The sequence below is a fragment of the Fukomys damarensis genome, unplaced genomic scaffold, assembly GCF_012274545.1.
Source record: "Fukomys damarensis isolate Sample0158 unplaced genomic scaffold, DMR_v1.0_HiC HiC_scaffold_16, whole genome shotgun sequence".
In the NCBI taxonomy this organism is placed as follows: domain Eukaryota; kingdom Metazoa; phylum Chordata; class Mammalia; order Rodentia; family Bathyergidae; genus Fukomys; species Fukomys damarensis.
In genome coordinates, this window is record NW_022900928.1 from 73,263,523 (window position 1) to 73,285,943 (window position 22,421).

The 22,421-nt window shown below is 47.9% G+C and overlaps 1 protein-coding gene across 3 annotated transcripts in view; it reads left to right on the forward strand.

The window, feature by feature from the left end:
- Pknox2 (PBX/knotted 1 homeobox 2) overlaps positions 1 to 22,421 on the forward strand; it is a 196,603-nt gene that overhangs the window by 120,249 nt on the left and 53,933 nt on the right. For all 3 annotated transcript variants that reach the window (XM_010628693.3, XM_010628692.3, XM_010628691.3), the window contains one exon: positions 11,147 to 11,286. In XM_010628693.3, the coding sequence (XP_010626995.1) occupies positions 11,147 to 11,286 (140 nt within the window). The remainder of the gene's footprint in view (positions 1 to 11,146; positions 11,287 to 22,421) is intronic.

Here is a 22,421-nt window from a genome sequence, read left to right on the forward strand (position 1 = left end):
ATGGGTCAGGGACACAGGGAATCGCACCCTAAATGGGCCCTCTGGAAAGGAGATCCACTCCCTCTTCACACCTTCAGGTCCAATCTCACGACTTCTGGCTCCTGTGTGACTGACTTGTTTTCTCGAGGCCTGCACAGCTGAACACATCTGTGTATCACCTCTTCAGAAAACCAGTTTCTGCCACAGACGAGACACGGACAGTCTCTGATATGAAGTCCCCAAAATGAAAAAGGAAGAGAGAAGCAGAGCCCTTCCTCTGAGACCCATGCAACCGTTTTAATAATGTTCCCATTGTGCTAAGGGCTAGCAATACTGAGCATAATCTATTCAAATGCACAGGAGAGTGTCACTTTGGAAAATTAGGAATCTGCATTAAAAAATTCCCCCAAGTCCCATTGTGCTAAGGGCTAGCAATACTGAGCATAATCTATTCAAATGCACAGGAGAGTGTCACTTTGGAAAATTAGGAATCTGCATTAAAAAAAATTCCCAAGCCCCGGACCTTCTTAATAATAAATTAGAATTTTTTTTTCGAGGCAAGTTCTTAACTTGGCAATTTCATTTTTGAAGTTTTGGGAATAAAGTTATTAAAAATGAGGGAGACTTTTTTTCTTCCCATTTTAGTAGAGAAGCATTAATGGTTATGGCCTCATGCTATTTGGGCATAAGCCAAGTGGCACGATGGCTAATGGCTTCTACCCCTCAGTTCTGTTTCAGTCCATCCAGGGGAAATTCTGTGATTATGCATAAGGACACCACTCTGTGTTTATTGTGCAATGAAGACCAATTGTGCATTTAGAAAGTGCAGAAGCAACAACCCACTGGGACCCTTCCTGTAGACTACTTCCTCCTTCTGGTGGCTTCCTGTTAAATTCTGATAAGGTAGCAGCGCCCTCTACTGTCTTAACTAAAACACCTCAATTCCAGCATAGGGGAGCTGAGTCCTCAAAGTCAACCCCAACCCTCAGTTGAAGCCCTAAATAAGTAGAAATGAGTCACCAAAGATCATGCAATTCTACAACAACTATTTAATGAAACAGTGTCTTCAAGAGACCTGGAGATGAGCTGGGTTCGTATGACTCTTATTTCAATGCACTGTGTTAATTCTTACATAACTCCCTTTCTGTCCTGCAACTCTGTCTCAGTGGGCCTGGCCCTCACTGTCACCTGCATTTTCGCAACCCCTCCTCCACTGCCCTAGCACTCCACTCACTCCAGTGGGACCCTCAAAGTTGCTCCCCTCTCTTATTAATGCTTAGAATTTCAGCAAATGTCACTTCAGCCTCCCTCCTAGAATTTTTTTCAGTAACAATCATCTTCTCACTCTTAGGTGTCTACCCTTCCTTTATGTTCTCTCTCTCCACCTTGGAGATGCCATTCCAGCCCTCCCACTTCCCCATACCACTATATACAACAGCATCCACCCAGCAAAGTTCTCCCTTCTATAGCCCCAGAAACTCCTGGAAACCATTGGGGTTTACTATCAAAGACAACAGCTTCTTCCCCTCTTACCCACACGAAACAGACTGGCTATCATCACCAATACCCTACTCTTCCTCAAATACACACTTACCCGTGGTACAGCGAATATCTTTGTCCTCAGTTTATAGGCAAGACACACATTTTATCTGATCTATTGTGTTTAGAGTTCTGTCTGCCCCCAGCCAGTCTGGCTGCATAAGAAAACAGAACTCCTGGTTGATCTAGTCTGACTCATAGGCACGGTCCCTGTGGATGTGGCACCCAATGGATAGTGTAGTTAGGAACAAATTGATAGGTAGTGCAGTGCTTATGCAGAGTGACTTGAAGTTGTGGTGTCCGGAGAGCTTTGGCAGTTCACTGAGGATGAGCTTCTTTACCGACCAGAGAGCAAGACAGGAAAAGTCAGAACTTAAGATTCAGGCCAGTATGGGATGTTGACTTCAGAAGGAAGTCGAGCATTTTCTGGATTCCCTTTGGCAAAAGCCTCATTCCCATACTGTCCCATCCTCCAGAGACCATCAGGGTGAGGAGAATGGTGTCCAAAACCCCAGGAGAGTCACATTGGCACACGTGAGTGCAGGTTATATGATGTGTCACACCTACTCTGCCAGGGGAAGGCCAAGGCTGGGTCTGGTTCCCTCTTGCCCCTCCCAGTACTTCCTTGCCACCTCTATCTGAGCTTGGCCCTCACTGCAGGAGAGCCAAGGTGCTGAGGTGCCGACCTGGGGAAGCTGGCTGGACTTTGATCAGTCATTAGGATCCCCATGCTGGTTTCATTAGCTGGAGGCAGAGGGGGCGCTGGGGCCCCTGGCTGTGAATGGCCTCCATCTAGGCCATGCAGCTGTGAGAGTTCAGATGTTTTCACACTGGTTTACATTCCTCTCATCTCTTTAAGGCCCAAAGCCCCCTGCCTTGCAGGGCCCTCTGCTCAGCTGCCTGTGAAGCGTTGGCCTTGCAGCAATAGAGTTAATTCAGCTGCTTTGAAAGTTCCCCTAAGCCTTTTCTGTAGCTGTGATTGACTGCTCGCCCTGCCCCTGGGGGCAACACCCCAGGGACCATATGAGGGACCCACCTTCCTGTGCATTGACTCATCCAAACAGACTCTTCTCTTTCTTTTTTATTTTCTGCTGGCCTTTCTTCCCTTTGTGTGCATTGACCTCTCTCCCTGCCTGCTTGGGCCACCCATGTCTTTAACGGATCCCTGGACGCCAGCTCACTCCAGACCTGGATTGTTCACTGCTTAATTTAAAGGCAAAAACCTCCAGGTCCACCCTCAGGCCTTTCTGTCCCCTCTGTGGAAACAGTGGCTGGCCCAATGAGTCTGAGGTTTATAAAGGAACACACTCATGGTCTAGTCTAGGTTTCCTTTAATGAATTCACTACTTTAATACTGATAGTTACCAAAACAGAGATCTTATTGTCTGTCTTCTCATCTCCAAGTAGAACAAGTGCTGTGACAGCTACAAAAATAGTTAATGGCCCAAGGATACAAAGCCTAAAATAAACTGGGGAACAGGTGATCCAAGTCAGCAGTGGGGTTGAGGAGCACTTTACAGCCATGCCTCCCCTTCCATGTCATCTTTGAGGAGCTCGAGTGACCCAGCAGATGGGGGTTGGGCAAGTAAGGACCAAGATGCTGTTGCCCTTGGAGTTGGTAGTCTGGAAAAGAGCGTGATGACAACACAGCAGAAATGCAGAAATTCTAGGCCTGGCCTTGGCCCCAATGCTGATGAATTATGCAAATTTAGGCAAGTAATTTCAGTACTATTTCCTTTTAGTTTATTTATTTATTGGTTGTGGTACTGGGGATTGAACCCAGGGCCTTTGCACTAAGCTGAATCCCTAGCCCTTTTTATTTTTTATTTTGAGACAGGGTCTCAACTAAGTTGCCCAGGTTGGGCTCGAACTCGTGATCCTCCTGTTTCAGCCTCTCAGGGTGTTCAGATCACAAGCATGCACCACTAGCCTGGCTTCAATACCATTTCTTCCATTTGGTCGTTCACTCAACAGTGAGAGTTTCCTGTGGGTCTTGCAGACTTTGTGCTATGTATCAGGGGTGCAGAATTAATGGATTTCTTACCCCAGTGGAGCTTATGGTCCACTTGGGGCTTTAGATTCTGCACTGGTAGATGAAAGTAACTCTGTCTTCCTGCCTCTCTGGATTGGTGAAAGTGTGGCTGTGAAGAGTGGAGTGGTGTTGCCTGCCTTTGCTCACCACGCCCTGACTTGGTTCTCCACTCTATCTTCTGTACATCTCCAGCAGCCCGGATTGCAATGAGCTGCAATCATTTCTTATTAGGAACACAGCAGGCACAGCAAATGCTTTTCCAGATAAGAAACACCCACATCCTGGTGCACACAGAGGAGCGTGCACACTGGGTTCTGTCAGGCCCCCCCAGGGTCTGTGGGGATTATAATAAAAGTGAGGATAGATGGGAAGGGTGGGGAGCGGTCAGTTCCCAAGATCTGCACAAAGCTGGGAAATGAAAGACTCAACTCAGTGATAGCCCAGGATGTGTAGCTAGGCCCAGGGAACTTTGGTGAGTCTTGTCTTATAAACCACTGCCTACAAACCCTTCTGCAACTTAATAATTGAGACCAGCATCGTGTTCCCTGAGTAGCACTCCTGTGTCAGCCTGTCCAGTTGGTGCTGTGATCTGGTGTGGATGGGCTCAGGGAGGCTGAGGCCTGCTGACCCAACAGCCCCTGCAAGCTGCCTTAGCTGCCTGGCTGTGTTGCCAGTCCTTCTCCTGGTTCTGATGAGGTTAGGGTTATTTTTCTTTTTGCCTCTCCCCTGCTTACTTCATTAACTTATCAATCATTCATTCCCTCATACAGTCCAACCTTTAGTCATTTAACAAACACACTGGAGCCAGTTAAGGAGCCAGGAAACCATGCTGTGCAGACAGACAAAAGGCCCTGAAATATGCGGCAGGCGGCAGGGGCCAAGTCTTCCTGGGTGTAGTGGGGATAAAGAACCAGAAAACCTCTTGGGGAAGCTGGGGCTCCAGCTTGTTGGGAGAGCAAATGGGGACACTTCCTAGAGTGGCGGCTGTGGCACAAAGGCATGAAGACATGAGCCCTCAGTGTGCTGGGGAGGTCTAATACAGTCGGAGCTGCTGGAGTGCAGGATAAGGGGCAGAGTGTTTACCCTCCTGCTAGGGATCTATGAACAAGCTCAGGCCCACAGCACCCCCACATTGGCTATGCCCACCACTGCCTCCCACCTTCCCAGGCCAAACCCAGTATCTACCCAGGCTTCCAGCCCTGACCTCCTCCCAGGCCCTTAGACTGTCTTGTTTGCCAGGAAACTGACCCGGTACAGGGTGCCCCGGCACAAGGGAGAGTGCCAGCTGCTGGCTGGGCCTCTGCAGCCCATGGTGCCCTGCCCCATCCCAGGGTCAGCCGGCTCACACTCTGCCCCATCAGGTGGAGGGAATGTCTGTGTGTAGCCCAAGTTTATACAAAGGTACCTGAGAGAATGGGTAGTGCAGTTGCTGCCCTGTGGGGCAGGGTCTGATGAGGGTTGGCTTTGGATCATAGGTGAAAACTAGCAAAAGGAAACATTAAAAGTGCTTAGAGGAGCTGAGCATGGTAGCATAAGACTATATCCCCAGCCCTTTGGGAGGCCGAGGCAGGAGGATCACAAGTTCGAGCTCAGCCTAAGCAACTTAATGAGATCCTGTCTGAAAATTTAAAAATAGGACTGAAGATATAGCTTAGCACAGTGGTTCTGGGTTCAATCTTCAGTACAAGAGGGGAAAAAAGGGATTCTAGGGGCTGAGGGTGTGGCTTGGTGATAAAGCACTTGCCTAGCATGTATAAGGCCCTGGGCTCCATTTTCAACACAAGAAAGAAAGGGACTTAGAAACCAAAATCAAAGTTTGTTGAGCATCCCCTGTTTGTAGTGTACCTTCCCATATGGTCTTATAGTTGCCCTGGGCCTATCTATTATTACCTCCATTTTCACCTTATAGGTAAACTGAGGCCCAAGGTGACAACTAGTGATCTGTAAGTCTATTTACACCACACCTCAGCCCCCTTTTCTAAGCCCCCACTTCCCCAGGAGCCATGGTAGACCAGGTTCCCACACTCACAGGGGCAGGACCCCCCCAGGGCTGCCCCCTGTGTGGATTATGTGAAGGGTTCCTAACATTCATATAGCATCTAGTCAGTGCCAGTTCCTTTCCCATACATATCTTATTCTAACAGTTCCTTCCTTAGATATTTTGTAGATAAAATTCCTGAATCAGCAGAGTTGTATAACTTTGTATAAATCACACAGGCAGAGAGGGAGACCCAAATCCAAATCCAGGTCTAGGGAGGCCACTCATTGCTCCTGTCAATGTATGGTGAGGGACTATGGCCTTCTCCACCGTGGCCCAAGGCATTCAGGGTCGAGAAGGTAAATGGACAGCTAAAAAAGTAGCGTCTGGTAGGAAGGCCTCCCTCCCTCCCTCCCATCACTCCTGCACCCACAGATGTGATTGTTCTCTGTATCAGGCACAGGGCTGCAACAGTACCTGGACAAGACCTGGTCCCTGCCCTCAAGGGTGCTCTAGTCTAGCAGAGGAGACAGACAGGTAAGCAGACAAGGGGAAGTCGTGTGACAAGGTTATGGAAGCACAGAGCAGAGGGACCTACCAGTGCTGGAGTCCCCGACCTGGGACCAGGAAAGGCACAGCCGTCCTCACAGCAGAGGTGGAGGGAAGCATCACTCTTTCCCAGATGAAGCCCCCAAAGGCAAAGCCACACATCCACAATGGCCCAGCAGTCACTGCCCACCCTTGCATCTGTGAGGAAATATCTTCTACTCCTTGATTTGAAGAGACCAGACTGTCATTCCCCCCAAATGTTGAGTGACTACTCTACATCCTGCAACTCCCAACTTGTCCCACTCCTGAGGGGACAGAGAACTTCGTCTCAAGATGTCACAAAGCAAGAACCTGGGCAGGGCCCTTTAGCTCCAGGCTTCAGGTAGGCTGATTCTAGCTAAATTACAGAGAGAAACCCTAGTGGTTATAGCATTCAAGGAGGGAAAGCAGTGGAGGTACTTGTCCCAGGCTCTTAGCTCCAGAAAGGACCTGTGGCTAAGAGGAGAGATGGAAACCACAGAACTGTGGCAGGCAGGGGGCAGGCCTCTCCCAAGTATACTGCCATCGTGCCCCACTCACGAGTCATTGTCTGATTCTCATGATTAATCCTCTCAACCTGTGGAGTATTACTTCCTGCATTCTACAGATTAGGAAACTAAAGAGATCAAATAACTTGCCCCCAAAACATGTAGCTAAACATTGGCAAAGGAACATCAAATCCTGGGCCTGATTCGCAGCTCCTTCCACTCTGTGGGGCTTTTCTCACTTCCCAGGTGGCTCTCAGAAATTGCTCAGCTCTGCAGATTCCCCCTGCATGAAATGCATACCCTGAGCCTGTCCCCAGTGAGTCACCAAGGCAGGGCCTCAAAGTACTCTGAGATCTCCTTAGAGGAAGAGCTGAGTCCAGAATGGCCAGTTCTGAACCACCTGTGAATGTACCAAGTGGCCTCATGGACTGTGTGTGGCTAGTTTCTTCTTGTGTCACACTGAGGAGATTGGAAGAAAGTGACTCGGGGAGGTCCCCTGAAATAGTGATGTGCTAATAAGGAGTGAGTTGGCTTTCTGGGGGAGGGATGGAGAGAGCAGAGGGAGGCCCCCCTGATAGGTACCATTTGCTAATTTTCTTGCTCCTCCCATGGTCTATGGAAGTTGTTCATGCGATGAAAACCTGCTTACAAAGTTTCACAGACCATGACAAGGCAGCTCCAACACACACTGGATGGACATATCCTGTCCTGGTCCACCCAGGTCTTCCCCACTCTTCTCTAAAAGCTGTGCTGCCCCCGAAACTTACCTCACGTTACCTCCATCCCCCTGCAGCAGCACCCCACCCCCATGGACAGCTGCAGGTCCTTTCAGCTCCAGTTCTTGGGAAATGGAGGTCTTTGGCTAGAAAAAGAAATCTATTTGGAGATAAACATTCATCCTCAAATCTGGAAGAAATGCAGAGTTTGCTGAATTGGCCCCCATGAGCTACATAAATCTGAGTCATCATCCCTCTCAGTCCAGCTCTGCTCTCTTCTTCCTGCCTCCCCCAAGTAACAGCCTCTGGCTGGGGTCCCTTGGGATGCATGCAAGTGACCACTTTGATTTATATTTTTATTCCCTCGCATTCCTCTTCAGCCCAACAGGGTCTTCTCCCATCTGTCCCCAATGTCCTCCCTAGGAGGGGCAAGGTAAAGAGACAAAGGAGTAACTCCACCTCCCTCTTTATTTTAGAGGCTCGTCTGAATGGAAGCCCTTCACAATTCCTGCAAGGACAGGAAAAAATGCATCTAGTGGGCATAGCAGAGCATACCAGTCTCTGACATTTCACCCTCAAATGAGCTGTGGGGACACAGCTATGCCTTGCTATATGGCAGGAGCACATTCTGGAAATCTGATGTTTCGTAATAACAACCACCCCTCCATCTGAGAAGCACTTTAGAGTTTCCAAAGCCCTTTTACCTACGTCACCAAATGAGAGCTTCCTGCCAAGCTGGTGCTATGATTAGTGATTGTTAAGCACCCTCTTTGAGTCCCAGCCTGTCAGTAGTGGAGAGAACTACAGATGTGACCTAACCTGGTCACCCAGCTAACGTTGCCATCTTCTCCTGGGAGCAGAACATTCCAGCCAGGGAGAGTGTGGGGCTTGGCAAGGTGTTATTTGGGCTGTCCTCTTGTTATCACTTTAGTGCACTGCTTGGAGCTTGGCCCTTTGGGACACAGAGAACAGAAGTGAGACCATCTAATCCCCTCATTTGGATATTCAGCAGGGGCTTTCATGTCTCCCTATTTCTCCCTGCTTCTCAATCTTGCTTATACTTCTAGGGTCCTTCAAATATTCCTCATGTGATTTGCTACAGAATCCCTTCACCATCCTGGTCAACTCTTCTTTGAGTATGCCTTCGTGCTCTTGTTTACTCAGAGTAGGACAAGACCAGAAGCTTCCTCATCCTATGAGCCATGCTTGTGTTTAATTGAGCATTAATTCATGTCTGCCCCACACCTTGTGTTTTGTTTTGGTTTTGGACAGACAACTACGCTTTAGATATATTGAGCTAGCTGTCAACTAAAACATTGCTGCTAAGCCAAGTCTCCCTTGTTCTTCGCTTAACATTATTGATTGTTTTTTGTTGTTTTTTTTTTTTTTTTTGGCCAAATGTTAGAAGTGTTCAATTTTAACTTATCAGATGAAAATTAATTTTATTAGGTTTAGCATACTGCCAAAATCTGTAAAGATCTTTTGGATCCCAGTTGCGTGCCATCCATAAATTTGTTGAACATTTCTTTAGCTATCCTCTGAGTCACTGGTAGAAAAAAATGTTAAAGAGGACTAGGGACCTGCATGCAGCACTAGTCTAGCCTAGAAACCTCCCGCAAGCTGACATCTATCCTCTAACTGTCATCCCTCTGGCGTCGTTTACTAATCCACACAGTGCCCAGTGGGCCACATTTCTCTATGTTTTCCACAAGGGTATCACAGGAGATAATCTTTCCAAGGTCAGTTTCACCATATTTTCCTGATCTGTCTGGGAAGAAACACGCCAAAGCCACAAATTGACCTCCTCAAGAGCAGGTGCCCACCTTTGTGATTACATTTCCTCATGCAGTGCCTGGTACAGAGCAGGCCTTGCAAAGCATCTGAGGAACAGGCCCTTTGCAGCCATGAGTGAATAAAAGAACAAATCAGTCTGGTACAGATCAGGGTGAAGATGGCCAACATTTCAGTTTTCCGAATCCACCTTCTTTCTCTATTTTGATTTTTTTTTTTTTTTATACAGAGTTCCCCTGTGTGGCCTGGGATGTGTTCAAACTTGCAACCCCCTGCCTCAGCCTTCTGAGTGCTGGGATTACAGGCATGTTCTACTCTTCTTTCTTATAGCACCTTTTTAGTACTCACTCATGAACCCTAAAAAGCCCCCCAGTTTGTTTCCTGATTTTAAAAAATAGGAACTTAGGAAAGTTAAGGGATTCTCCCAAATTTAAAGGCAAAGAAAAAGAAGAAAAAAAAGGAAACAGTAGGATTTCGGCCGCAGTCTGGTGGATTCAGGGCACCATGGCATTCTGCCATGCCTCTTACACACTGGGTTTGGGAGCACTCCCCAGCTCAGTGACAAGGAAGAATCCTAACAAAAGTGATATGCTATAGTAAAGCCAAACATTTCTTTTTTGCTCTCAACCTCATTCATCGGCCATCATTCATTCATTCATTGATTCTTTGGTTGAACAAATATTTATCTAACACCTAAAACCTACTAATGCCAGATTATCCTGATCCCTAGGTATATAACTGTTAGGAATGTAACTACTATAAGACTACCTTGAGCTTAAGTTTTAGTTAGAAGTGGGGGGAAAAATAGGCAAATGGACATATGTGGTTGTGGTGAGGGCACTGCAGAAGTATAAAGCTAGAGGCAGAGGGGACAGATTTTACTCTGAAGGCAAGGCATCTGAGCAGACATAAATGAGAACAAGACAGGCATGTCTTGGGGATATACACAACAGTGTGCTTGTACTCACAGAAATACAATTTTTTTAAAATCCAGAAAGCAGGGACCTGGATCCAATGATGAACATCCCAGCTGTAAAATATCTGATTCCTTCAAGGCATATTCATTCATTTATTTATTCACTCCTTTTCTCCACAAACACATTTATTCAGCATCTATCATTTTTATTAAAGCATGCACAGCTGGGTGCTGGGGATAAAGGAGTGAACAAGGCCTTCGAGCAGGAGATAGACAACTACACAGTGTGATAACAGCTATCATGGTGCTAGGGACAGGCTGATGTAAGAGAACAGCTGAGGAATGACACCATTCACCCTTCTAGAGATCTATGTGACTGGAGGAAATGTAAAAGCATTGAATTCCATAATGATGGTTTTCAAAAATTTTAAAGCTACTGAACCATTTCTTTAAACAAAACCTTAGACACAAAGTCCAATATATAATATTAAAAAGAGTTGCTCTGGTTGATACAAAATTGAAAGCCTCGGGACACCTTCAAGAACCTATAATATAGTATGAAAACCACTTCTCTAAATATTTGTTCTGGCCAAGAAGAGAAATTTTCCCATTGTCCATTAAAATTGTAGCATCAAATGACCAGGTGAGCCAAATTTGGAGAGGCATTCATTCGTCAATTAAAACCATTAGAAGTGTTAGCTTGTGGCTTGCATAAAGGAATAAATAAACCTCTGCCCAAATGAGAACCAACTCAGCTACTTTTGTTCCTGCTCTCCAGAGTCATCAAATCGAGCTAACTAACATCCGAAAGACTTGTAAACATACTTAAATGGTTGAGTGTATTTTGTCTCACCTGGGCATAGGGTCACTACATTAGGAATCATCCCTGGAGGTGTTCTGGACACCACCTGGAATAGGGTGGCTCTAAATTGTTTTCTAAAACATTCTTTGAAGAAAGGCTTGCTTTTCTTTCCATTATAGCTAACGTACAAATGGATGCTGGTTGTATACTTACAAGTCTCTGTTCACATCCTCTTTTCCAGGCATACCACAGGCCTCACCCTCTAGCTTGGGAGCCCACCAAGCTAAGCTGCCATCTCCCCTTTCTTCTCTCTGCAGATGACGGCAACTGCCCAGCCACCCTCCAAGGCTCAGGCTGTCCACATCCCTGCACCATCAGCTACTGCCAGCACACCTGTGCCCAGTGCCCCCATTGACCCCCAGGCCCAGCTGGAAGCCGACAAGAGAGCTGTATACAGGTAGGAGAACTTCTGTCCCTATACAGAAGTCCCAGGGAGTCTTGGGCCCAGCTCAGCCGTGAGAAATGTACAAGGCAGAGCGGGTGGGTGTGTCAGCAACGTGGTCAACAGCTGTTCTCCTTAGCCTCGCTCTCAAGTCAACCCAGAATCCCCCAGCTGCCTACTGTGAGATGACTTGAGCTTCTTGGAAGTGACTAGTGAGGGATATGAAGGCCTGGGCGGCATCTCCCATGAGGATCTCCTCCCATCTCAGATAGGGAGACAAGCCCTAATGAGTATCAGAACCCTCAGTTCAGCCAAAGGCAGCTGCTTTGGGATCCTGTCCTTGTCCTGCCTCCCATTGCTGCCTTCGCTCCGACAAACCCACTGGAATATCAGGTATCTAATCGCCCTATCTGGAACTTGTTAGTACACAAACTTCATGTGCACGCACACCATGGGGGGGGGGCTTGTTAAAACTCATAGTCCCAGGCTCCAAGGTCAGAGATGCTAATTTAGTAGGTCAAAGCTACAAGAGCGGTATGAAATTTTTAAAAAGCATCCAGGTGAATCCGATGGGTTGGTCACTCACTGGACCACACTTTGAGTCATAGTAGCCTGTGCTTTAGCAATACTTGTGTGTGTGACTGTGTATGTGCCCATACTCTCCCCCAAGGTGGCAGCATGCTCCTCTTGATCTGCATCTGCCCTGTGCACCCAGAATTGGGTCCTGGATGTTGCAGAGAGTTACGTGAAGTTCAGGGAAATGCCTGACAGCCTTGATGCACTTTGGTCCCTATATACGTGGTTGGAGAAGATGTGGTCATCTGACAACAGGCCTGAATAAGACTCCAGCAGGTCCTGTAGTCATCGTCTACTCATGGGGATCCCACACTTAGCAGAAAAGATGCTTAAATCAGCACTCGGCGTTGAGGCTGGAGCCTTGCTCACCTTCAGTTACGTGAGTTCATAGGTTCCCAGGCAGCATTAGCAAGCGCAGCTCACTGTGGCTGAGTATAGACTGTAGTTATAAGGCCAGTAACGTGGAATGGTACATGCAAGACAAATGAGAAGGAACATGAATCTCTGGTTAACTCTCCCTGACCCTCAGTGACTATGTTTTTATCATAATTGTGAAAGTATTGAGATTATCATCACTGTCATCAGCATTATTTTTAGCTGAATACCTCTAATGCTAACAGTTGGAAAATCCAGAGAAGTGGCTTGATCCAGGGGCCCAGGAACTCCGCAGAAGGATAACACACAGAGTCTGGTCCCCACCCCATGAATGCAAGGGCCAGACCCAGCTGTCTGCAGATATAAGCTCTGACTTGGACCCCAAAGAATTCCAGACTCTGGTCACTGTATCTGTCAAGGATACTTTGAGGTAGGGCAAACTAAACTCCTCTGGTGTAGGATATGTCTTCCTGTCCTCCCTCCTTTCCCTCCTCCACACACTTCTATTGAATCCTTACTATTAATATTGCAGGCACTTACTCCGCTCCAGGGAAAGATGGTGAGATAGGATGGAAATCATAGACCCTTCCCTTTGTCTCTAGGAACCAATAGATAGGCAAATAAGAAAACAATGTTGTGTGGTCAGACTGAAAAGGCAGACTTCATGGAGGAGACTGGTCTTACAGGCTAAGAGACCCTACCAGGTGGAAAAATGAGCAGAGGAGAGCCTATGTCGAGGAAAGCCCAGTGGTCAGCAGCTAGGGATAGAGAATGAGGCTGAGCAGCCACCTGTAAATCACCCTGGGTAATGGATGCTAGGCGTTTGCTTTTGTGAGAGGTCTGAGGAGAAAGAGGGATGCAAAGGAGCCTCTGAAAACTGCCCAGTGGCTGATAACTCCGGTATGTTGACGAATAGTGAGCGTGGATTATGGCAGGCTCCGTAGCACTGTTGGCGAATCTATGGTGGGCATGCCACAGAGGGGTCTGCTGTAAAAGGTTTGCCATCACTGCTCTAGAGAGACCATCTGAAAATTCCTGGAAACCTAGTCTTGGGTCCTGCTTCCTCTAAGCACTAGTCTCTCTGAGCTGTAATTTCATGGTAGAACTAAAGCAACAGATTTGATAAGCATTATCCAAACAGCTCGTGTAAGCATCCGGCTCTGCATCTGGCACAAAACATATGGGCTTCCTTGGTCCCACAGTGAGATGCATGGACTTCAAAGTCCTCCCCAAGATCCCAGGCTCATATGCCACCCAGACAAGCTGCGGAAGAGGTGATCACCACCCCATGGGAGCCGTCCAACATAGTGTCACTTGAAGAATGGCTCAGACCTTCCTTCAACCAACACTTCTTCCTGCTCACTTTCACTCCTGAGCTTCCCTTCTCCCGAGGGCCTGACCACACAAAGCCTGTGCAGCTGTCTGACCCTATAGACGGACTCCCAGACAAATATGCCTGCCTGGCATGGCTCAGGGCTCATGAACTGGCTGGAGCTGATATCTCCACCATGGCCGGCTCCCCGGCCCTCTGGTCCTGCTTCCTCCTGGCCCAGGACCCAGGGTAGTCTCCCACAGCCACACCTCTCCCATTAGTACCAGCTGCCCTCTCTCCAGCCACTGCTGGGATGACTGGCCTCCTGTAGGGTCGGGTAATTTTAATTAGATTTGCCCGCCTGGGGCAGCCTGGTTGCTCCAAAGCACATCAGGGAGTCTGCATTTCATGTCAATAAATGTAACAAGACCCTTTCCATTCAGATTAGTGTCTCAGGACTGACTTTGGAAGCCCCCATCACAGGGCCCCTCCCAGAGCCACAGATGAAGGAAGGTAGGGCAGGCGCCTCCTTGTCCCCTCCTTGTCCCCGCTGAGAGGCAGAGGGCCAGTGTGACAAAGGGGGAGGAGCTGGCCTGTGCCAGAGGTTTCATTTGTGTGAGGATGTGTTAATGAAATGTATTGGCTCCCTTCTGATGTGCAAGCTAGGGTAGGGGTGGGGGCAGAGCCTGTCTTTAATTGGATCATACCAGAGCATCATCTGGGCTAATCAGCAAAGGCAACCAGGAGCTCCCGCTCAGATTAATGATTGCAGTCTAATCCGAGCAGATCCCATGATTGGATGCACATCCCGGCTAATTGTGTTTGTGGCCCAGGAGCAAGGATGAGCGGGGGTCTGGGGAGGGGCGGCCTGTGGCGTGAGGGTGGGCCTAAGGTTTGGACCAGCTCGGTTCCTTCCTTCCCCAGCCCCCACTCAACCCTGACATTTTCTCCCAACAAAGTTCAGACTTCACTGGACCACAGCACCTCACCTGCCCCAGATGCCTGAAGGTGGTCAAGTGTCAGGTACTGTCTAAAAACCTGGGGATTAGGTTCCCGGCTGCAGAGACAGGGCCAAGAGGGTGAGGTTAATCCAGCTTTCCGCTCTCCCTCCTCCCCTCCAATCTCCTTCATTCCCCTTTGAAGTGAGTGGGTTCCCATGGAAACCATGATGTCCTGGGGAGCAGAAGAGTGGCACGGAGCTACACTGGCCAGGTGCGAGTGGGGGAGGAGGGCGGCTTTGTGAGACTCTCTGCTAAGGTATCGGCTGTCTCCCCTATGGTGAAAACCTCTCCAGAGCCTGGGAAGTGGCCCATCTGGCAGTGCTGAAGAAGTTACCTTTATTGATAAGGAAATACTGGGCTGGAGGTGTGAGCAGCAAGAAAATAGCCAGGGCAATTGTACTTTGCTTCTCCATTTAGAAAGCTGGTCAGGGCTAGGGATTTAGCTGAGTGGTTCTGACACCTGCTTTGAAAGCACAGGGTACAGAGTTCGATCCCTAGTATGACCAAAAAAAAAAAAAAACTGGAGAACTGAGCTGCAAGATGAGGGGAGGGGGTGGGTGAGATAGTGTCTGTACCCACTATCTCTCCTGCATGGCAGTACTCACACGTTAATTAATTGTATTGTTAACAGTGTTTCTGACCCCCCACCATCATCGCTAGACTATTAACTCCATGCCAGGGCCTGCTTTGTCTCCAGTACCTTACACTTGACTTGTCTTAGAATCAGAGGCTCAGATGAAGTAGGTGCTGAATAGTTTGTTGAATGGATTCATTATGAAGGGTAGGCAGCATCCATAAAAATTCTGTGGTTCTAGATTGATATGATAACAAATGGCTCTAGGGAATTGGGGGCACTGATGTAGGATTTGCCAACTTCTATGGTGTAAGTGCTCTGACCGTGGCCCATTCCAAACCTGCAACATGTGCTCCTGAACCGCCAGCCTCAAAGTACAAACCCGGAAAAGAAGACAAGTCGCAGGAGCAGTCTTTATTTCCAAACAGGTAAATTCATCCTGTATGCTGATTCTTTGGGGTGTCGTTACTGCTACTATGTGCCATGATCTATATTCTTGGTCTCACTCTCCGGTGTAATTCTGGATTCTTGGTTTGGAATGTTTTCTTTTAGTGAGTTAGTACTTGTAACAGTGGCTAGCCTCACATAAGTGTTTCATAAGTGTCTGTAGCTAGGAATTTCCCCCTGAACCCGGGGCAGTGAATTTTCTCCTCCAAAGATTTTACCCAGTATTGTCCCTTTCTCTTTGCTTGAATAAAGCTCCACCTTCACTCTGATGTCCCCACCTTGTGCAAGTTTTTTCCGAGCATTTCCTGGCTTGGGATCTCCTTTCTGGCAGCTCTAGAAACACTGCTTCCAACCCTCCTTCTGCCTCCTGCTTAGTTTCTCAGCTCTCAGAATCTTGGCATTTCCTTACCACACGCCTAGGCCTTCACACAAGTGTCCTCTCCCAATAAACTACATGCTCAGAGCTTCTACCCAGGTGTGCCCTACCCTTGAGAGTTCTGCTCAGATCCAGCTCTAGTCAGTAAAGCAGTGTGCATTTCTACAGCCCTGTTTATACTACGTGTGACCCTGTAACATCTAGGCTGTGTTCCTCTCCAGTCCACACCTGTTTGGAGAAGGGACAGAATAGGGCAGTTCAGATCACTCGTTGGAGATCCTCCTAAAGGACACCAAAGCCTCAGGCTTGATCTGGAAAGTCCTTTAGCTGGAAGTGTGAATGCAGCCAAGTGGCCATGCAGGGCAGTGGGAGGTAGAATAATGTGCTAGAAATAAACTTGGTGATAGCTAGCTTTGTCACCTTGAGCAAGTTAATCTCTTAGAGCCTGTTTACTGAACTGTCAAAAAGAAAAAAATAATAGCCAGAATAGAATTACATAATACAGGATATTATTGGCACACACAGCAATGTGCATTAGGTGGTCTAAGCGGAGGGCACATACATGTCATCTTCTCAGATGTGACAGTTTGGTGCATTCTGGGAGGCAGGGTTCAGAGTTAGGAAAATGGCCTTTGGACATAGGTTGCCTGCTTCATACTCTGGCTCTGCCGGACCTTTCTGTGTCTCAATTTTCTCACCTATAAAAAATACTAAAAGTAATGCTGTCTCTTCACCAAGATGGTCATAATGGAATAATGGCGGTAATGTGGGTAAACTTTTGGTGAGGAAACTGGCAGATGGTAAACACTCTGTAGGCATCAGCTGCCCTGTGATGTTTGGGAAAACCAAAGCCAGCAGAGCTTAGTAAGAGTAGGAGGACATGACAGAGGTGATGATGATGAGAAGGGGATCCCAGTCTAGTGGTTCTTTATGGTGCAATTCAGTTGAGCATCTACCAAGTCTATCATGTGTAAAGCATTGTGTTAAGCTATGACAGGGGTTACAGGGAATGGGGGAAGACAGACATAGAAAGTAACATAAACTCAGCACACAAGGGCTTAAAAAGCATTTATGTATTTTCTTTCTTTCTTTCTTTTTTGGTACCAGGTATTAACTCTGGACCTTGTGCTTGTGAGGCAGGCAGCACCACCACTGAGCTACGTCCCTGGCTCAAAAAGCCTTTGTGGTTTGGCTCCAAGGCCTCTGTACACAATGCAGTGTGGGAAAGTTGTACTGTTTTACCCAGGAAAAGTGAATCTCAAGACAATGACAGCCTCACTGCCTTTCCTGAGGCTGGGGGTACACGCTGGGGAGGAAATCCCCTAGACTCAGGCCTGGGGCGGGTGGCTGAGTCCTGTTGTGACCATCGTCTTTAGCAGCTGCCTGCTCAGGACCATGGGAACTGGTGCTTCCTAATGAAGTGTCTTTGAGGGAACTCGTTCACCCTCTGACCACAGAGTGTTCTGGCTCCAGCAAGGTGACCCTGCAGCTTCACCCTCTGCCTTTGCTGGCATTACACTTAGTCATTCCTGGAATGTGCTGGGTGTGGTAGCCTGAGGATGGTGTGAGAGAAGTGTAGCCATTCCCAGTGGAGAAATCAGGCCCAGATGCTGCAGGCCAAGGTCTCTGGAGTGCTGGGCACCATGGCCAAATATTCTTGACAGAGATCTCACGGACACTGCCTTCATGAAGCAGTTGGATTCACTGGGATCAGAGGTGACATCTCAGCTTTTGGCTATAGTCCATGGTGGTGGTGTGAGCCTGTTGGAGCCATGGTCTGGGAAGTGAAACTATGTTCAGGTTTCCTGTGCTACCATGAAAAGCTGGTTCCTTGTCCTTGCTGCAGGCATCTCAATCCTCCACCCCAAGCCCAGCCACTGCACACACTCCTGGTAGGCCCAGAGGCTGCGGCTGCCTCCCTCTGGAGCAGGTGTGCTCAGGAGCTTCCACAGCACATGGGTCTGGCCTAAATAGAGCCCAGCAGTCTAGGGACCCTGCCAAGATGAGGCTCACTGATAAGAAATCCAGGAGTCCGGAAGCCTAGTGACATTTTCCTCACAAGGTTATACCAGGATTAGATAACCAGTGCTAACAGTTGGCAGTACTTGGTATATGGCAGGCTCTCATGAATGGCAGCTTCATCTATAAAGTAGTTTCTGTATTAAGTACTACAATGGATATGCCTGCTCACAAATGGGAAAATTGTCAGCAACTGTGGCTTGTTGCAGTACAGCTGGGGTGAGACCAAAGAGTAGGAGGACAGCAAGCTGGCGCTTTGAGGACCCCTCTGCCAACAGCTTCTTGCCAGGGCTGGGCTAAGCCAGCATGCCCCTCTTTAACCATAAGGCTGTTCTCTGCTCTTCCCAGACACCGGTCCATTTCACAGTCAAGTGGAAAGAACATAAACTAGGGCTCAGCCTGAGTCTGACTCTACCATTAGGCAAATCATTGAACCTCTTTAGATAAGCTTTCCCACCTCACAGAGTAAGGCATCAAATGAGACAAAGGAAAGATCTGTTAAAGCACTAAAACTCTCATTGAATAAGACAGAGATTTTCTTGTCTTGGCAACAGTCTTGATGCTCAAGGGATAAACCTGGCTACTCAGTTCTTCAACCACAAGATGCATGTGACTCCAGAAGAGTGGAGAAAAAGGGAAAGGGGTAGAGTGATTCCAATAACGAGTCAAAAGTACCACATGGGAGAGAGGGATAAGTACAAGATTTGAGGTATGTATCTCTAGACTTAGATCTCAACTCAGTCACCTCTTAGCTTGATGAAATAATTTGACACAGCATGTCAGTTTGCTAATCAGTAAAATGGGCATAACAAGGATGTTGGGATGTTTAAATGCAGCAAACACATATTAGAGCTCTTTGCAACTTAACAATGTCACCAAGTGTGTGTGGGTGTGTGCTTAGTCCCTGCCAGTGACAAAGGCAAAGGAGAAAGAGCTTCCCTCTCCACATGAGCCCTTCCCCTGAAATATATTCCTTTTTGTGGACTAAATGAATTTCTGGTGATTTGAGTAGGAGCTCTGATTACCTCTCGTTTAGCCATCTAACTTCAGGAAAAATTACTTCCTTTCTGCATCTATCACCTCTCCTTATCATAAAGAGGATGGACATGAGCTCACTACCTGGTCTTGGATTAGGCTCTTTGTTGCACGTAGAGCATCCCAGACATTCACTTCATTGAAATCGCATGTTGCCTTTTTTCCAGTGTGTCAGAAGGTATATATGTCAAAGCAGAATGTGACCTGCCTGGGTCTCACACTTGCCAGGAATGGACCTGTCCACCCACCTGGGGGACGAGAGCTGAGTTGGAGCCCAGGAACCCTAACAGATGCAGTTCCAATTTAGCAACAAGAAGAAGTCCTCTCCAAGGCAACCCAGGCGAACATACCGCCCACTGGGCTGGACTAAAAATACACCCGCATGGTTTTAACGTCACACCTGAAGTAAAAATACATCCAACCAGGGCTGCTGGCTCGTTCCCTCCATCACCACTCTCTTCTCTCCATCTGGTGCCTCTGAGGGGAGGAGAAGCAGTGGGCTGGCCTGGGCAAGCACCTTGCTTCACACCCTCTCCCATCCCTTTAAGGTCCCACCACCCCCTCCCTGTACACATACTCCAGCTCAGCCCCGCATGAGGCAGGTCGTTTTGTAGCAACTGTGGCTAGAAGCAGCCAGATGGCCAATCTGCTCTGGGTCCCCAAGTACGGATAGATTGTCAGCCTGAAGGATCTCAGGGATCCTGTCTCAGAGCCCACATTCCCATGGTCGTTGCTTGCTTTATGCATTCACCCATTCATTCATTCCCATTCACTGATCCATCACATTTTACTGACCCTCTGCTCTGTGCTGCATGCTGCACCTAGCTCTTAGCAGTTCCAAAGGATGAACTGAGGTCTCTGACTGCAGGTAGTGAGGAAGACAGATCGGTGCACAACAAACTGTGGCTACTAGAATGTAACAAGTATCACAGGGAAATAAAAATAAATCCTTACTGATAGTGCTTTTTTTGGTCAAAAGAAAATGAAGTTTTGAGTTCTAAAAAAAAATAGTAAGATTCTCCCCCATCCCATATTTCTAGGTTTCTATTTGAATTGGTACATGGGCTCATTTTCCAGCCAAATGAGTCAGTGGGCATGGGAAGATGAATTTGTTGGAGTGGATGGTGTCAATGCTGCTCTGAATAAAGAAGGTGCCCACACACCACTCCAGGGGACTGGGACGAGCATTAATCGACAGCTTTCTGAGTGCCAGGCCCGTTCCACGTTCATTCCTTCGTTAATCCTCACAAGAACCTGCACAGGAGGTGGTATCCCTGTGGTATACAATAGGAAACTGGGATATGCAGCAGCCTGCCCCGGACACACAGCCGTCTGTCTCTCTGGAGCTTATTTCAGACCCCTCTGCTTCCCACTGTATACTATGTGTCAAGTAAGGAAACTTAAGCATTTCCAGTGATGGCTGGAAGAGGGCAGTGGTTTCTCTTGCTAGAGAGACTCATGGGGCACCTTCCTAAAAGAGATGGCATTTGAGGATGGGTTCTGGAGATGGTTAGAGGGGACAAGGAGGGATGCAGAAACAGATGATTCAGGAGAAAGGAGTGGCTGGAAATTAGGAAGTGTGGAAATCACATCTCAAAAGCCAGCACAAGAAGTACAGGTGACCTGAGCCACAGAAGGGAAGCAGTGACAGCACAGGGAACACCATGCTGTCCCTCCAGCCTTTCTCTGCTGAGTCCATCCAGGAGAAATACTGAAAACAGGCTGACAGTCCATTGTGCAGAGCCTAGAGCATCCTTATCAGGAGCTTTGGTTCTATTCATCAGCATCCAGGAGAAGCTCTCCATAGTCCTCAGCATGGGCACTTGGGAACCTTCTGGCAGTGAAAGGATGCCCAGGAGAGGGCTGAGGGGCTGTCCTAGAGAGTGGCTTCTAGGCAATTGGCTCTGATTCTATAATTCCAGTGTTCTCTGGACTGGGGCATTAGAAGTAGAAGCAAAATGTCAGGCCCTGGGGAGAGGTCTGGGAAAGCAGACAGTTTGATAGCCACTTTGTGTCTGTGAAGAGTACACCACTGCGAGTCCCACTTCACCACCAGCAGACTAATGTCCCCTGGAGCAGACTGACCCTGACTAGGCCTCTGTTCCCACTGGATCATACCTAAAAATCTCCACCCTGAAATCTCTATCTCCTACCATACATTCCACCTACTGGATCATCATCCTTGTCCTACTTGGGAAGGGCTGAAGGCTCTGACTTCCCTGTCCCCACTGGAGGAGCCCAGGGTCTCTGGAAGGGATCAGTACTGACACTGGGGCTCCCCCTGCCTACCTGCAGGAGAATACATCTGGGCTATGAGGGCAGTGCAGGAGAAGCTAAGGGCCCCAAGGGCGGTTGCAGGGAGAGGAGGTGGACAGCTCAGGCGGGCAACCACACACTTGGCTGGACCCATAATTGAGGTCTATAGTCCTGGCCAAGGTCACAAGGGAAGAGCTAGAAGGGACAGAGTGGCATGACTGTGAATCAGAAGGTTTATCACCCAGAAAGAGTACTCAACACTAATGTCTCCCCTGCCTGGGACACCCCCTCTATCCCCTCCCCACATAGTCTATTTCTGACTACATGTCTCTTCTATCGGATTCTCTTGTTTTTTGCATCTTAGCCTCCCCAACGTTCTGTATTTTTGCATTTTTTCCTCACTATTTGTCTATCTCTGTTTCTATTCCTCTCCTAAGCAGGCAGAAATGTTTTAAATTAAAAACAGAACACAGCCAAGTTGTCCAGGGAGGAAAGAAAGGAAGTAGAAAAAGACTCGGCTGTCTTGAATTCTTTTGACAAAAAGACATGTGCTGCTGCTACACAGGGGAACATCAGGTTAGATAAGAGTGTAAGAATTCCCAGGAAAGTTTTGAACTCCTCCCCCAGAAGGCCTTTGAAAATGTTGCAGACACTCATTGGCCTAATTTATGCTAAAATGATCTGTCTTGGGGTAGGAAGAGATGAGACGGGCCCTATGGAATTTCACCAAGGATGCTCTCAGAATCCTCAGCAGAGATGGGGTCAGCACAGCCTTGCCCTGAGGAAACTCCTGATCCTGACCTGGGGGAGGGTCTTCATCTTGGGGTCTCAGCCTGTCTGTTGCTTAGACCTCTGTGAAGTGTTTCAGCCAATATCCTGTCCATTCTCAAATCTGCTTTCTTGGGGGGAAAGCCTGTACACCTCAAACTGGCATTCCAGACCAGTAAATTTGGGTGGTACAGAAAACATGAAGGCAGAAATGTCAGAAGTAATTAAACCAAACGATGGCTTAAACCCCTGTAGAAATCAACACATCCGGTTTAATCACCTTCTTAAGCTAGCACAAGGCTGCAATTCTATGGAGAGGGCTTCTTTATTTCTTTGGATCGTTAACAGGAACTGCATATCTTGAGCTTGATTTTAGTTCGGATGCTCCTGGGGAGAGGTGATGAGGGTGGG